General features: G+C 31.6%; 1 protein-coding gene across 5 annotated transcripts in view; it reads left to right on the plus strand.

Moving 5' to 3' along the window:
* up (Troponin T, skeletal muscle) overlaps positions 1 to 18,177 on the plus strand; it is a 47,128-nt gene that overhangs the window by 11,509 nt on the left and 17,442 nt on the right. For 2 of the 5 annotated variants that reach the window (XM_090379119.1, XM_090379120.1), the window contains exons 2-5: positions 865 to 910; positions 3,334 to 3,416; positions 7,567 to 7,599; positions 16,947 to 16,961. Coding sequence is in view for 2 of the 5 variants with exons in the window: in XM_090379117.1 (XP_090235243.1) it covers positions 885 to 910; positions 7,567 to 7,599; positions 16,947 to 16,961 (74 nt within the window). In the remaining 3 variants the exon portion in view is untranslated. The remainder of the gene's footprint in view (positions 1 to 864; positions 911 to 3,333; positions 3,417 to 7,566; positions 7,600 to 16,946; positions 16,962 to 18,177) is intronic. The other 3 variants (XM_090379117.1, XM_090379121.1, XM_090379118.1) reach the window with 3 other exon arrangements.

Raw genomic sequence — 18,177 nt, forward strand, 5'->3', positions numbered from 1 at the left:
AGCCGACCCTGAATATAAATGTATGGATGGAGTGATAATTGCCAACTCTTTTTTTCTATGGTTGCGCTCGAATGATTTTTATTGACCATAATGTTAAATGTAGTTTAGGTTAGGATGACGTTATTTTCCTGACAGTTTATTTCTTATTTTTAGCTCCATGACAGACAAAATTAAGTAGAGAATAATATATTTATCTGATTACAGTACTAGAAAACAATAATTAATTAACGATAATTAATTAACAATAATTAATTTATTAATAAAAGTAATGAATATTGGAGGGTTGAGGAATGGCATATCATATATTGGAAATATAATTAAATATTAAATATACTTGTTTATTATTATTTTAACTATCTAAGGATTATTTTAGACGAAATATTTTTCTTAGCTATTATACCTGATTGTGTTTCATTCTAATCCCTCCAGATGGCGACACACGAGTTTTATATTAGCCAGTGCTAATTTGAAATTTGAAGTTATTTTTATCTAAAAACTTCTACTTGTCAATATGCTTAAACTTTAATATTTAACTAAAATCAAACTAATTTTAGCTTGTAGTCCAAAGCTGAAGTTTTATACGCCATCTGTCGGTGGTTTTTTGGAGTGTAGAATATATTTTAGATACTTTTTAAATTTAATTTGTCATCGAATACATCAAATTAGCAACAGAGACTCAATTATATTTTATTTAAATATAATATTTTATTAGCAGGTTTAAAAAAAAATTGCGATCTTTTACAATGTTATGTCCCTATTTTCAAATAATGAATAATAAATATCTTTATTGCATTCAGTGAATAAATAAAGCAGTTATAATAAAATCATTCTATGCTTAAATTATATATTTTCTTTTTATTACAGGTATATAGTATTTTAACCATATGGCCGACGACGATAGAGAGTACAGGTAATTTTTATATGTACTATATTTAAAATAAGTAGAGCAACACTGTTAAAATGCTAATATATTAGACAACTGTAAAGAAACATTTTTGGTATTGACTATAATGTTATAACATTAGTCGATCTAGGCACACAATAAAAAAAATCTGATTTTCCTACTTAATTAAATTTATTATTTTAATTGCTAAGGTTACAAAAAACTCTTTAGTGCACTTCATTTATGGCATATTAAACTTCATTATCGACTTAATAATAGAATAATAATTTATCCTTCATCCTTCTAGATTATTTGTCAGTACAGTTGAAAATTCTCTAAAGATCCTTAAGACTTTTTCTAAATGTTTATGGCATTCAGTAATTTTTCATTATCATCATGCCAAATGGTTTTATTTTTAACTACCTCATTAAAGGAAAAATTTCCAGAAAATTTGGAACGTTGGCTGAAATAATTACTGAGAAGTACTTTGAACTAAAATGGTTTCCCTATTCTATTGCCAAGAATCTGACTATTGTATGCATCTACATGAATTTTGGTTCGTAGATGTCAGCTCATATGATGTTGGGTGCATACCTATGTAATGAGAAACGTTTTATATATAAGAATACCTTTTACGATATCTGGAACATGTGTCCTAGTTATCTGAAGAAGTATACCAAATATTTTAACCAAAATTATTTGTACGTGATAATATAGCATTAAATAATAATGAAAATTCCTTTGAATAAATAACCAGCAGTATTATTGTTCGGTATATGATAAAAAAAAATCAAAACCTATCAAAATATTTTGATAATTTAATAGTAAACAACCTTCAGCATTAACTTTCCTCCAATGCATATCAAAAGTACTATTAGTAGATGTTTTTTATAATGAATGTAAAGAAGTAATAATGTTTATTTTTCTTTTAATATTACATGGATTCTTTGTATACGATATTATTCATCGAAGAAATGACCATATTCTTTCCTTATTCGATTAAAATATTTTGTTTTATTAACATAATATTAACGTTATAATGATCCATTTATTTTCCATAGACTTAAATAATTTTCATTTCACTCTTTTAATTTAATTAACTTAATATAGAATATTGGTATAGTTATTAAACTTGATTGGAAAGAAAGTTATTTACTATTTATTGAGGCAAATCTTATTTTCAATATTATTTCTTGCAAAAATGTTCAAGTTAACTTAAAACTCAGAGAAAATAATAAACGAATGTGTATTTGGCAAAATTTTTATTTTAAATACTTTGAATATATTAAAAACATTATCTGTCTAAATTGATGTTCAAAGTAAAAAGATACAAAGAATAATGATTAAAAATAAGATTATTGCTTTATATAAACACTGAATAATTATATACAGCATAAGAATTTTAATTTTCAGATTTTGAAAGTTTTTTTCTTTCTGAATTTTTTAAATAATACCAAATAGTGTAATGATTAACGTATTATCTAAGTGGTGCCAATGACATTAGACTTATAAAAGATAAAAACGAACAAAAAAAGATTCAGTTATTCAATTATCGACACGCGAATGCTTTCTAAAGAAGAAATTTTTTTTTTGTAGACTTCTACAAAACTTCTAGACAGAACGCACCAAATGTCTAGACAGAGATTTACGAACTTGTCAAAATTAAAGCATGCCCTGGCGCTAAAATACCAGACAGCTTATACAGAAAATTGTTTATCTTTAAACATTAAGATAAACAATTTTAATTATAATAGTTCAATTTAATAAAACTCTGCAGAATTATATATTTCCAAAACTCTAAAAATTTCGTTTTCTTTTCTAGAATGTATATTTGATCTTATATATTTTTTAATATATTTTCTACTGTTATTACTAATTTTATATTTATTTTGTAATTCATTACTTAATTGGGTAAATAAAATTATTTATCTACGCCCAGTTTTAATGTTAAAAAAAAAAAAAATGGTCCAATGTTTTATTTAATAATATGCTTTCTGAATTTATTTTACAGATTTGACACTAGATGGCAGCAGCATATATTAAAATAGGTTTTGTAAATATTTATAATTAACCGAATTTTAATTGAATATTCAAAAAAAATATCTAATTTTCTGCACATTAATGGTAAATATGCTTTATGACTACAAACACTAGAAGTTGTTTGCTCTTATATCAATGACAAATATGAAAACTAAGCTGCTTCAGCAAAAATACCATTATTTTTTAATTTAATAAAAAAATCATTTCCCAGGCTTTAATTGCTTTTGTAGTAAATTTAGACACACAGTAGAAAGCATGGCTTTTTAAATCTTCTTCAGTAATCGGCTTGAAATCTTTACCCAATTAGTTTCATAGTTGCTTTGGCTAAGTACACTTATAGTATGCATGTGGCTTTAGGCTTAGTACAAGTAGATTATAACCTACTAATTATTGCTCTTCCCCCAATGCAGAGGGTGAACTATTCTACAAGCCAATTGGACTCTTCGTCGGAAAACTTCACTTCGCTTTAGCAACCCTTGAGTAGCTGATTCAGGTATGGCCAAATATGCAGCTTTGGCCTGAAACTGTTTGGCTGTGAAAAAAACGAAAAGAAACTTGCATGGTTCTTCTATATACCGATGCACAGATCCACATAACTTATATTTCCTTCTTCCTTTACCATTCTTTTTCTCCTGCATTTCTGTCCCATGAAAAGACAATAACTGTTTGCCTTGTTCCCTCCTTGTCAATCCTGTATAACGATAAACATAGAATTGTTTGATTATTTATTGCCTTTCGTATCTAGGGAAGAAATTGCTTTTAGATAATTAATGTTGCTTTATCTAAAAATGATTTACTATCTAAGTTTTAACTTCTCCATCAACGAATGCCTGTATAGTGAAGGGACGTCCAGCTTATTGCAGAAAAATCTGTGTTCGTGCGAAATATTCAAATATTTTGGCATGTAAAGGCGATCAGTAGTTAACCAGGAATTCGTTTGAAATGTATATTGAGCACAATAAATAGGTGACAGAATTTCAAAGAGGAATGATATCAATGGGTTTGGATCTTCTGAATTGTGCAGTATTGAGAGAATTTGCTGTCCCTCGAAGGAAACTTCATAAAGTTGGTGTTAAAGAAGTAGTGTGCGCATCAGAGCTTGTATTCTGACGCACTAATTTTTCCATAGTAAAAATAAATAAATATATTTAAATGATATACAGTGTGTTCTTGAATGACCTCGTCAAACTTTGGGAGCGTGTTTTGCTGAGCATAGGGATGTTCATACGGACATAGGTACTGAAACCCTTCCTTTACAAGTTATAGCCCCGTCTTTTCATAGATAAAGATGCCTGGCGAGTTAATTTCTTTTATTAAAGTATTTAATACACGGTGTAGGGAACCGATGAGAACTTGAGGTCCACATCAGAATAAGTGTTTGAAATGCATCCTCAAACAGCAGTACACGTCTCAGAGTGTCTTCTCATAGACTGTTGAACACATTCGAAAATACACGGAGTATTCCGAATTGTTTGCCACACATCGATCCATTCTCGTAGAACTTGTGCATTAAGAACTGGGGTAATGTAAACAAGAGCCTCGAGGTGTCCGTACAAGATGAAATGAGACATAGACAATGCAGTCGATCCATCTCTACTAATCCAACAGCCAGGATACTTGTTATGCAGAAGTTCTCAAGCACTGAGGCCCAATCATGCATGAACCACATTTGACAGTGTGTTTCCAATGGAACTTCCTCCAACAATGCTGGTAATTCTTCTTCTTCAAAGAAATGCCTGTAATTTTGGCCATTGAGTGTAAGATGCTGGAAAAATGGATCATTTAAGTAGTCACTAATCATACGAGCCCAAATATTCTAATGAAACTGCTGCCGATGCCGAAACTGGGTGATAACATGAATATTTTCCCATGCCACTGGTGACTATTGTAAAAATTCAAAATAATCTGTTGTGATTCAGCCGTCAAAGGTTAGCAACGGAGGAAAGTAAGTTCAATAGACTGCCGCAGAAGTCATTGACAAAACATGAATTATAGATGAAAATCATCTTGTGAAAGAGCCTATATTCACTGTACGTGATATGGGTAGAATTCCCAATAACGAAGGATTTCCCGTATAGTTTAATGAGCGGTTGCCTCACGCAAAAGGAGGAAATGGATTCGTTTCCCAATTTGCATACATGTACAGTGGCGTCCAAGGACGAACAGGCCCAGGAAACCGATTAGCGATTGCTGCCGGGGCTAATGGCAGATTTGAGCCATCGACTAATATTCGTGACACGATAAGTGATTCAGATGGGACCGAAATTATTGTGAGCCATCAGGACCAAAATGATGTTAAAACTCTGATGTTAAATGCGTCATCAGGATTGGACAAGTCATTTGAATTCGATAAGCACACTTACCTTCATTCTGTGACAACAGGCTATAGCTCGGAAAGGAAGCATTTCCAGATTTATGTCCATAAGAACGTTTTTCATCCCGATGCTCAATAGAACACGCTCCCAAAGTTTGACGACACCTTTCAAAAACATTTTAACTTTCTTACTGTCCTCATTAATTGTTGAAAGTCATATATGAAAGGGCATGGTTGGATGGAGAAGTACTTCATTTAAGTTGTAACAAAATATTTGTTGGTACAATTTTAAATAATGTTTTTGTGTGGACTTTTTTTTACCTTTTATGCACGAGTTTGAAAAAATTTTTAAAAAAGGAAACACAAAGTTTAAAACTTGGTAATACGAATTCGTTTTAAGCTTTGTAATCCGTATTGAAAAGGAACTTTTTTTGTTTTGAACCCTACTTATATCGAGTAATTGACTCAAGTATTTTTGTGTTGGTTTTTTGTTAACACCATGACTAACAGTTTTAAACACCCATGAGTTTTGGTACTGAGAATTTTTGAATTGCATACTTTATTTAAATTTTTTTTTCGGTATGTTTTGTTTTCGATTTTTGTGACGTTTGATAAATGTTTGTTAATTTTACAAGTTTTGTGCTTTTTATTATATTTTTATTAAATATAATCATTGAAGAATTATATAATTATTGCTTTTTCAATTACATTTTAAATTTATATTTTTAAACTGTTTTCATTTTTTTATAATTTTTTTTTTGGTTTAATATGTTTTCATAATGAGAAGAACAATCTGTTTTATTTTTTTTTATAAGAAAAAATGACTTTAACATTTAACGTTCAGTTTAATTTTAATATTTCATCATATTGAAATTTTCCATTGGAATGAAAAAGTTCAAAATTATACACTACCCTACCATTAATATCCGGACACCTGCATATCTCAAATAATCTTTATTTACATGAAAACTAATAAGTGTGCTGAAACTTTTAGTCTTTACAACAACAGCCTGAAGTCTCTAGAACACTCTCAACGAATTTTTTGTAAATGTCCATCGATATTATCCACCATTTTGTCTTCAAAATGGCGACAAATTCAGCTCTTTTTTTTTTGGCAGACTCTCCTCGCACCCACCCGATAATGCAATTAACTTCAGAGGTTCTCTCTAGAATTGAGGTCAGGTCTTTGGGCTGTCAGTCTAAACTTTTCGAAGCTCGTGTCTTCAAACCAGTCCTTCACAATGCGTGCAGTACAACAAGGAGAATTGTCCTGTTGATACAAGCCTTTCCCTACGTGCTGTCACAAAGTAGGTAACGTCCAGGACGTCTAGATAGACCACAGCATTCATGGTTTTGTCGAAGAAAGTCATTGGTCCAAGGCCAAACCATGTAAAAGAACACCAGATGATTATGCTGCCTCAGACAAACTTTATTGTCTGGCATTAGTCGGGGTGATTATTGGCTTGTGGGGGACTGCACAGCTGAAGTAACCCATATCATGCAGCGTCCTGCGCACTGTACTGGTGCTGACGTGTGTTTAATTGTCTCACTTTGGGCCTGTGTGTGTGCTGCGACAACGTAAATCTGCGTTACGAGCAGTCGATTCTTTGTAGGGCTTTCTACTGCCACGTTCCCTTTAATTTGGGATGTTTTCCAGGGCCCTCATCCAATCTATTTGCTAATTTCATACAGGATCGTGTTGAATAGAGCCTGAATAGAGCCTCAATTATGGCTCGTCAGTTTGATTAGCTTCGATTTCCAAGCAACCATGACCTTTATTGCTTACTATTTGCGATTGCTCATGTTGGGAACCACTTTTTGACGTCCATAATCTCTTGCAGCTCATTATAGCATCCATGGACTAATGCAATACCACAAACTATCATGGACCTAATTAGCATTTTCAACGTTTTAGGGTCCACAAAGTTGTCATTGTAAGTTTGACAATCACCTTTTAAGTCTAGATTAAAATTTTTTCAAGATGTAATTAAAAATTTAATGTTCACTTGTTGCTCGTCCATTTCCATGCATCGACTGGTTATGAACAGACGTATTAAGCATACTTATCTCCATTATTCACATTTATCATTTTGCTGTTTATAATAACAATACAAAAAGGTTTTTTTATTTTTATAAATCATCATTTTTATTGCTAATATTTTATAAAAATAAATTTCTGTGTCGAAATAAATAATAAGAGCAACTGTTATTCGAAAACTATTTTTGAAAGAGAAAAAAAAAAGTATTGATTTCTCCAAGCAGGATGGAGCATGGCTATGAAAACAAACTATGAAAACGTTCATTAATTGAATTATGTTTTATTTTTCAGTGACGAGGAGGAGGAGGAAGACGAATCAAGAAAGTACGTAAATATGCATTTACAAATTAAATTTAAACATTTTTGGTTGGATACTTATGAATTAATGAAAGAATTTTGGACAAAAAATTAATTAAATTTGTTTTCATTTCTAACACAACGATCTTATCATTTGAAAAACTATGATGTTTTAGGAAAACAGGTAATTCTAGATTAATATCTTTTTGGAGAAATAATGTCTCATTCTCCAAAGTGCAGATGAACGTAGAAAAATGTGTTCGTACCACAAATTGATTTGCTTTATTAATAAATTAAACTGTTTTTTAAAAGCAGTGCATAGACAGCTAGGAATAAACACTACATCTTCGATTTCATTAGCGTATGTAAACAAACTGTCACAGAGGACTTATCGAAATTTGTGTGAAGCATGGAGAATGCTGTAACAACTCATTGAACAGTTGAGGGTTAATGAAGCCTGAATCTGAAATTAATGGCAAAATCCCTGCTGGAGCTTGATTGTACAGTTCTGCTTTCATTCTTTTGCGAGGAATTATCAGAGTAGTAATGCCGAGACCAGTTGGATGAAAGAAGGAAGAAGTGGATCCTCTCAAATGAAACCACTTTATTTATAAGGCGTTTCCTTTTTCTTTTTTTTTTCTAGTAAAACTTTAGGAAGTTCATTTAGCCCCAGTAAGTTTCCCAGTTTTATCCATATTAAATATGCGGTTGAAATTTCATTTTCTTATAAACAGCTGGTAGATTATTGAAATATCTGTTAAATTGGGCTTTTTTAACCTTATTGTTTTTCCCAATTTGTACATTTTTCAGTAAGAAGAGAGAGAGAGAATTTTGAAGAAACGGATCTCTTTCAAAATGCTGTTTCTTTCATCAGTTTTTTTCAATTAAATCTGTGTTCAATTTTATTCTGTTCAGCACATAATAAATGTTGGCTGGATGGTTAATGAGAGTAATCACGGTAAGCTATTGCAAGAAGATCTAAAAAAACTTGGCAGATGGGCTGAGAAATGGCAGCCCATCTGCCTAATTGAAGTTTAATATTGATAAATGTAACTTACTGTATCTGGGCAGTAATCCCAGATTAACGTACAAACTGTGTGGTAAATACACAAGGGAGTAGAAAATGAAAGAGACCACCTACAGTCAGATATGAAGTTCTCTGAGCAATGCCATGGAGTTTTGTCAATGATATACAGGAATTTTGTTAGTAAGGAGGCAATTACAAGGCGATGGTTAGCCAGGATCTTAAGTTCTTAACACAGGTCTGGATGGCTCATTTTACGAAGGATATGGATCTGCTGGAACTGGTGCAGAGGACAATGAGATTGTAAGGGGAACAAAACGGTGCGCTTACCAAAAAGGCTTCAGTTCTGCAAATTGCATCGTCTGGAGTCTAGGCACCTGCGCGGTGATCTAATTAAGGTGTTTAAGGCTTTGAATTTAATTGAGCAGGCTCAATGCTGATGGCATTCTTCCTCTTGCTCAGAATGCACACATGAGGGGGGCATAACTTCAAATTGAGGAAGGATGGTTCAGAATAGATGTGTGGAGGTTTGCTTTCAGCCAGCGGGTTGCTGATTGTTGGAACAAAGTTCCATCTCTTGTGGATCTGGGCAGTTTGAATAAAGTGTTGGAGTTTTTTGTTGTTGTTTTGGCTGATGCTTCATAAGTTTCTTTCTGGCATCATATGCTGCCATTACTGCTACTAATAATAATATTTAATCAGTTGGACCCATCATCTAATTATTTGCAATGATATTGGTAATATCATATCATATCAGTGAATGTTGGCTTGTACCTGAAAAGTGATGTTGGAACTACCTGTTTAAGTCTTTTCAGTGGTAATTCATCTCACCATTACCATTGTTTGTTTTTTAACCCTTATCTTGCGTCTTAATATTAGGACAAGATAAGGGTTAAAATCTGATAAAATATGCGAATGATATTCTAAGTATAGAACAAAACTAACAAATATTATAAGCGAAAACTCGTATATAAATAGTAACATCGGTTCATTTTACCAATGTATATTATAGCCGATGCTATAATATACATTGGTATATTATAAGAGTCGATGCTCTTACCTTATACTAATAAAAATTATGAAGATGAATGTAAATACTACCAGTTAGAAAGGAATAAACATAAACAGCCCTTAAAAGTGGTATTTACTGTGGGCAGCTTAATCCTCTTCGAAATAATGTTCTTTTTATGCGACTTATCACAAATATTTTCCCATATTACTAGTTATTGTTTGTACATCATCATATCACGTCCTTTCAGGGCTTTTTCAGTTGGAAATAAAAAAAAAATCACATCGAGCCATATGTAATGAATATGGGGTTTGCTGAACTTAAGCGATTGGCAGAAAAACTCTACAAGATGGTGCATTATTGTGGTGAAATAATCAGCCCTTCCAGTTCGCCTCTTCCTGTTTTTTATTCAGTGATTTCAGGAATTCGGTCATTTCGTACCAAGGCTCACATTGGAGACACAACTTCACTCGTTGAAGTCGAGGGTCGTCCAGATAGCGGATAACTTTCGAAAGACTCCCCTACTTTTCTTTGAAACGACAGTGCCAGCCGAAAACATGTGTATGGCCTATTACAGAGTCCCCATATGCTATATTAACATAAAATATTTCACTTGCAGTTTTTCCGATTTTAAAAGGAAAATTTAACACACACTTTTTGATCCGAATACCTTTTGAACAGACCTCGCACTTCCTAGCATTTTCCGAGTTAATATCGAAGTCAGACTCGTTCTTCGCTTATGTACTTTGATTTATTGTTTCAAAATGTCCAAGCCACCAATTTCAATAGGCTACATTTCGCTTTAGTAATTTTTCAGTGCCTCTCCACTCAGTGAAATTCTGATGGTACAGATCTCGGAGGTTTATGGATGTGCTGGTCTCACTTACGATGCATTTTATCAAATTCTTGGTTGATTAGTTTTAAAGTCCAAAGTACGATGCATTGATACCAAAATAACTTTCCAGTGGTGACTCCTTAACACACCCAAAGACCTTTTTTGACCTGTAGACATCGAAGATAACAGAAACTAAAAGGGCGATATTTCTGATGTAGCCACTAATAACCACTCGAATGTCTTGTTGTGATTACGCAATTTGGTCAAATAGTGGTATGTATGGTATGAGAAAATGTGCTATGAACTTCTATATATGATGCTTCTGCAGGCGTGATAAAACATATTTTCGTATTGAAATGCTAATATCCACTCGATTCAAGGAGCAAAACTTCAATGGTTGGCGCAGGACCCAAATTTTAATACCATCGACTCACTTAATGAAATGTCGGAACGATTTCAGAGTCCCTGAATCAACAAATGCAAACCCACAGCCACTGTGTGTATTCTCAAAGAAAGCAAATGGTACCTATATGATATCTATAAGTTTGGTCCTAGGTGTTCCTACTTAAAAGTCTTAAAATTTTATCGAGACCTTTAAGTGCAGAAGGTACTGAGCGTAACATGTTAACACTGTCTCTCTTTTTGAGCTCCTAGATCCAAAGAAGAAAATGCCTCCTTCCTGTCCCATAAAAAGTCCTAGTAATATTATATCATTTTGCGAGACTTTATGGTTGGCGCCTGGATGCGGTCTCTTCCAAGTTAACGCAGTCATGGCTGCATTATTATGCTGGACGACCTTCACAGAGTTGAAGGTCGGCCAACATAAATCCAGCAGTTAAATAAAACGCTTAAACCGCGCTAATTTTCCCAGGCACGGAATTGCACTTATCTAGATGTACGTCAAGTTACAAGTTCACCAACTTGCAAAGCCTAGGAGATAACTACTAGCTTCGATTTTATTATTTGTTCACCAAATTCTGTTCTTCTCGCTGGTTGTATACGTATATGGTATCCATTTTATGAAGGATGACACTGACAAAAAATAAAGAACACATTTCTCAGTCATGTCACAACTGGAAAAAAGAAATGTTCAGAAAACTTGACACGCTTGTAGTGTTCAGTTCTGAGGAAGTTAAATCTTTCTCTTGTCATTCCTATGATTTTCGGATCATTATTCTCAAGATAAACTTTGTCACTGCTGTTTTGTACCTTAATATGTTAGCATTCTGCTCTTCCAATCCAGAAGGAAATCGTAGTATGATAGAAGCCACTGTTATTCAAAAGATATTGTGGAACGAAAAAAGTACTGATTTTTCTAAGCAGGGAGAGAGAATTGCTATGATGTTACCAAAGACATCTGTAAGGAAATAAGAAGGTTCCTGTTCAAATGATGTGAGTTTCTGAATCAGTAGACTGGGCGAAGTGGCCCAGTTGTTTGACCGATCGGTCAGGACCTTGCATTAAGGAACTTCTTGTGGGAGATTCATCAACGATATCTTTTATCAACCGCTGTTAGTAACAAATATAACCGAAATTATGGCTCAATTTAGATGCTTAATTAGATATGCTGGAGCAAGCTGGACATCAAGTAGTCTAGATGTTAATCTGATCAATAAAATTTTAGGTTTTATGTTATCCATCACTGTGTTTATTTGGTATTATCTTCTATAATAAAAATTTGAATGAAGTGAGATGATGTAACCTGGTTATTGGAGAGTAAGTTGTGAAGAAATCGAGCATGGTACGTTTCTATGAATCAAATAGAGTATGCAAGGATGCAATTATTACGCGTATATTATTTAATTATTTATGTATTTTAACTAATATAATTTTTTTGAAAATCAATAGTATGATAAAATGTTTGTTTTATTTTAAATAAAAAATAATTAAATACTTTTTTAACTTTTTAATAAAAATATATATATATCTTAAAAGTTTATTTTTGTTCATTATCTTAAAGTTTATTATTTTTCTTTCTTTCACAGGAAAAAGTACGTATGCAAGTCTCAGTTCCTGCTCTTCATTTAAGTTTAGAACAAGCGAGTGGAGTCTGGAAATGCTATTTTCGCTAAGCTTAAATACGCTTTTTTTTCCCAAATTAAATTACTAAATTTACTTCTTCTTTTTATTTTATAGATGTAGCATACTTTCTAAATGTTAATTTAAAATTAAATGCTATATTTATTTAGCAAACGTTGTAATGCATGCTTCTTTTTTTTTAAATTAAGTTCTGCTTTTTTAACTATTTAGCATCACAGAAATTGTCACAAAGATATCAACTATTTTACTAGTTGCAGTTATTGCCACTAGAGGCGCCCTTAATAAAATGAAAACTAAACAAAATGGCAGTTTTTGTGGAGATTTTTGGAATGATCGTTTTTCTTATGTTCACGAAGATTTTGATTAGAAATATGTTTTTTCACAACACATAAGAAACAGTTTCATTTTAAAAATTTCAAACCAGATCTGAATAGGATTTTTAAATGTCATTTATGAGTTAACAAGCTGAAATTTGATTATATACCGAAGCACGAATTTCACCAAACGTTATATATGTTACTTGATTTATTAAAAATTCAAAATTTATGGTTTAATTTTAACCAGAGAGAGTTTTTTTTCAGCTTGTTATCTTATAACTGGTAAATAATAACATTTTTGGTTTGATTTTTGCTCTTATCTTTGAAATGAGCTGGAAATGATGTTTTGTATATCAGATTTTTGGAATGAAAACAAGAATAATTAAATCTTTTTCATTATTAAATTTTACTCTTCAATTACTTTCCAAAATATTTTTCCAAATGATAGATTTTTCTTATTCATTATTTAAAATGAGTGACTCTTTTTGGATTACGAAATTGATAACAGACCAGATCAATTGCAGAATACGCACAACAGTTTAATTGCTATTGGCTGCTTTTCTGCTACTTGTAGCTACGTAATTAGTTTGGCTGATGCTTAGTCTTTTAGCGTTAAGACAGATTTTGCTTGAAGTAGATAGCTACTAATAATCGTTACGGTTACTGCTTATACTGAAAAGCAGAAAGTGAGAGTATGCAGTCGTACTTTACCAAATGGATCTCATAATTGAAGGATTGAGTACTGTACTTCTTTGATTCTTTATTTCCTGTTTGGTAGGTTAGTGCGCCTTTAGATAATACAACAAACATTAAATATATTAGACAAGAAACAACAATACACCTTAAAGAACTCAAATCTCCAACGGCTTATTTATTTTATAAATTTTTGGTCCTGTTTTCCTTCTGCATTGTTATTTTTTGTTCTCCTTTGATAGCATTCTTCTAATTTTAGTTCTGCCATCAATCATTTGTATTTTTCCTGTGTTTTCCTTTTTTATTTCATTTATTTTCTAGATTTTGAATGTTTCTTTCATGCATATCGCAAGAAAAAGAGAGCCACTTATAACCTTAACGCGTCTTCTTTCAGCAATGGAGAAACAGGAGTTGCCGAAAAATATATCTACGATTAAAAAGAATGCAGAAAACGTTTTTCTAAATGCCCGTTTTTTGTATAATAATTGCATTGTTAATATCTGTATGATAAATGCTACGATTTGCAAATATCACAAAGGAATTTCCACTTACATTAAACTTACATTATTGGTAACGTCTTCCGTTCATTTATTTATGCATGAAAGTCCAATAAGCAGTTTTCAAGAAATTAGTGCGTTACTTTTTTAATTGCACATTTGTACATTAGAGTTTTATAATTGAATTCTGTTTAAGAATCATTTTAGAAAATAGGATATTTTCTATAAATTCTTTCATTTATCTTTTGAGAAATTAGTATTTATATGAAAGGTCATTAGGAAGACAAAGAACAGCTGTAGACTGAAGTTGTAACTATTTTACCAGATAAATTACGTAAAAATACGCCATTTATTTGTGCTACAGAATTTTTTTTATAAATCAATTTATTGCACCTATTAATTTAAGTTATAAATACAATAATAATGCATTTTTAAACTATGATTTAAGATTTTTGTATTGGTTTTTTTATTATAGATATTATTATTATTTAAAAAATCAAATAAACGATTTCGTGTCTTTTTTAACACATATAAGACTAATAAATTTATCGAATAGTTTCTATCAATGGAACTGTGTTACTCTTTCAGTTTCTTTTTGTCAGATATATACATATTCAGCCAATGAACTTCAACAAAAAATTCGCAAGAGGATAAGCAACTGTGGAGTGAGATATGGCCCTTTCTCCAAGTTGTTTGACCGATCGGTCAAACAACTTGGAGAAAGGGCCATATCAGGCTTTCAAACAGGCTTTCAAAAGAAACAGGCTATCGTAACAGGCTTTCAAAAGAAACGAATGCTACCACTTTTATACCTAAATGTTCAAAATTAGCCAGTTTTGTTTCCTCAAAAAATCCATTAGGATGTGGCAACCGTTTTCAGTCAAGATATTGCTCAATTTAGACATAGATATCTTATTTTCCAATTGCTTTTGTTTTATCATTTTCTCTAATAATGTAACACTTTTGGTAGGAAAGGGGCTTTGGTTTATTTAGATTTCGAGTGAACAAACAAGTAAGAGTAACGGAGCTTTTAAATGAAACAGAATTATGAAGTAGTTGGGATAAACTACAGAAAAGATAAGAACTTCCTCAAAGACCGAAGTTAAGTATAAGTTTTGAATATTCAACGCAAGGCGGGTATGGTGGCTATAATTTGCGTTCTGTCAACAACACGGGTACGTCCAAATGTGCCCATCGTGAGGTGGTATTGATATTCTTTTTTTGATTGATTTATACAGCTGGCTCTGTGTACACTATGAACCTTTGAATTATCTTAATATAATTAAGGTAGTTCACGTTCTCTAAACTAATCAGAAAGTTATGAAGTTGCATGTGCTCCAGCAATGAAGCAAGAACGTTAAATAACAAACATTTACACTTGTATCTTTTTAAAATTTCAAATATTATTAGAAAATTTCATGTTCCTTTGTTTACTTACACTTTTTCATTGATCTTCAGAATGTTCTGAGTTTGAATAATATTTTAAAGGTAACCATTTTTTCTACAGTCCACATTGTTTATAATCAGTTTCTGAATTAATATACACTTAAAAGAAAATATTCATGTAGTTTTTTTTTTTTTTCAAATTATATTGACAAGAAAAACATCAAATTAACACAGGATTTGCATGCACCATTTTACAAACACTGATAACTTGAAAGAAATACAATTTTCATTGTACATAAAATGCTATTTTTTCTTCTGTGTACATAGTCTTATTATTTATTTGTATATAGAGTGAAACCCCATATTTACGTCATTAATATTTACGTTTTTCCGCTATTAATATTTTAATTTGGTCCTATTTATTTTCCTCTAATTTCTATGTTTACTTTTCTCGTTAAATGCGAGTTTAAAACACCAAATTTCCGGCTTTTTTATTATTTGTGCATTAAAATTTTCCACTGGAGGGTAAAACTTGTGTTTTTTTTCACTAAAACAGTTAACAAATACAAGCTAGTGACTTTCTCGCAACCTTATACACATGCACGTGCATTCTGTTTCATCATCTTGAAACAAATACTGTGTTACAGCCCACGTGTTGATTCGTAAGGAGGTTGAAGCTGTTGTCTTTGAGTCACTACTTTTATAGTTTTTGCAAACATCAATGAGAAGTTCCTATGAGACAAGGAACAGTTCGCCAAAGTAGAATGTGTAGCTTTAATATTATACTAATTTCAAATAAATCTTTTAAGTAAATGTCAGATTAAATTTCAGTGTTTCTCAACTGCTATCGAATCCGGATCTTTTAAAGCTTTTCAAAATAAAATAGCTAATTACATCTTTGGATAACTGACTTCTCCTTTCATGTGTGGGTTTGCGGACAGTAGTCTGCTTGCACAACGAGTTGCCATAGTATTGCGCTGTTTTCAAACAAATCTCATAAAAAAAAAAATAAATAAAGCTGATTAGTCTTTTGGGCGATGCCATAGGATAAAGATAGTGCAATACCAAGACAACTCGCTGTGAAGGCAAAGTTATTCTGGTGTTTGCAATTTAAGTAAGCTGTCCGCAAGATTTAAAAGTAAAATACGTTTTATTTTAAAATCTGAAAACATACAGTATGTGTATTCCTTATAATGAATAAATTATTTAACTCCTTTTTAAATAATAATTTTAAGATCTGATTATTTTTCATTTATTAAACGGAAGTAAAAAATCAACTTTTGTGTTTTAATTTCCCAGAATTTATCCGTTTTTAGTATTTTATGCTTTTTTTTTTCGCCTATCCTCGTTAAAACTGAAATATGGGGTTTTTACTGTATATGAAACCAAGATGATATAATAGTTAAAAAAAATACAGAAATGACCGATAAAAATATAATACATTTTTAATTCAATCTCCATCCACCAAAGAACTTCATAATAATTATTTGCAACTAGGAACTTGTTATCATATAAAAGATACCAAACAGGTTCCAGGTTAAACCTAATAAGAATGTTCTGATTTTCTCTCTAGGACTTCGCAGAAAAAGTAAGTGAGAAGGATCGTCAGGGGGATGGACAGGACTATCCGTTCGTTATTGCATGAATTGCTTATTAGCGTTTCCTCCTTCCCAATTTTTGAGCCTGATGCTCTTGAAACCTTTCATACCTTAATTCTGGATTTTAAACCTGCCTGTTCTGCCTTCACAGGGTTAATTACGGGAACTGTGTGTACACACTTCAGAGTAACTTTTCTGCTTGCTCTATTTCCTTTCCCTACCTGTTTTTGTTTCTTTTCATCACGATTTCTTTCTATTTTTTTTCTTTTCATTGTGTGTTATTACTAAGTGTGTTTTTCTGCTTGCCTAACTCGAAAATACACGGTAAAATATGATGAAAGACTTATACGCTAATTTTCAAGGCTAAACTTTCTAAAAAAACGTATGGTTAGAGGGCGCTTAAGTTTTTCCGGTTTGCGTCATAACCTATTTGTCATGACGTCACTATGTGATTTTTCTCTAATAGAAATGTAAATGAAATATTATTGTGTTTATAGCCAGATAAATAATTTCCTTATAGGATTATATTATTTCTAAATTATGTATATTTAAATTAAAAACATAAACCTTAACAAAATTCACCAAGTATGAGAAGGCTTTGAAGTATTTATTTTATTTTATATTTATGAAGTTTATTTTATTATTTAGGGAGAGTTAAAATGGGTTTACTTGACTAAAATTCATAAAAATAGTGTAAAGTATATTTTATATGAATTGCTTTAAAAATATCTTCTATATTAGTTATCTGCATTTCCTATATACAGTATAAAAATTTATTGTGAAATTATAAAGATGCAATTCAGTATATATTGAAATTATTTAACAGATACTATAGATGTTCTCAAAATGTGGCTCTTAACCACCTTTGGGGATTACAAGCAACTTAGAAGGGGTCGTGAATTTTTACCTCAAGTTTTCAATTTGGCTATTTTTTTGTTTATTTCCAATGAAATGGTTTTATTTTATTACGTTAATTTTATAGGTTAACATTTAAATATTAAAAGTTAGTTATATATTCATTATCTGTTCAACTGTAAACCAAATGAAATCACTGGTTTTATCCAGGGGGAAGGGTCGCACTGATCCATTATATCACTTTAAGGGGATCCTCAGAAAATAGCAAAGTACAAAATAATACAAAATCTAAACGAACAAAGCCAGTCAATTTAACTGGAAGTAACCACCAAGATTTTTTGCAACAGACCC

Source organism: Mastigoproctus giganteus, chromosome 8 (assembly GCF_048544385.1).
Source record: "Mastigoproctus giganteus isolate SK-2022 chromosome 8, ASM4854438v1, whole genome shotgun sequence".
Lineage (NCBI taxonomy): Eukaryota > Metazoa > Arthropoda > Arachnida > Uropygi > Thelyphonidae > Mastigoproctus > Mastigoproctus giganteus.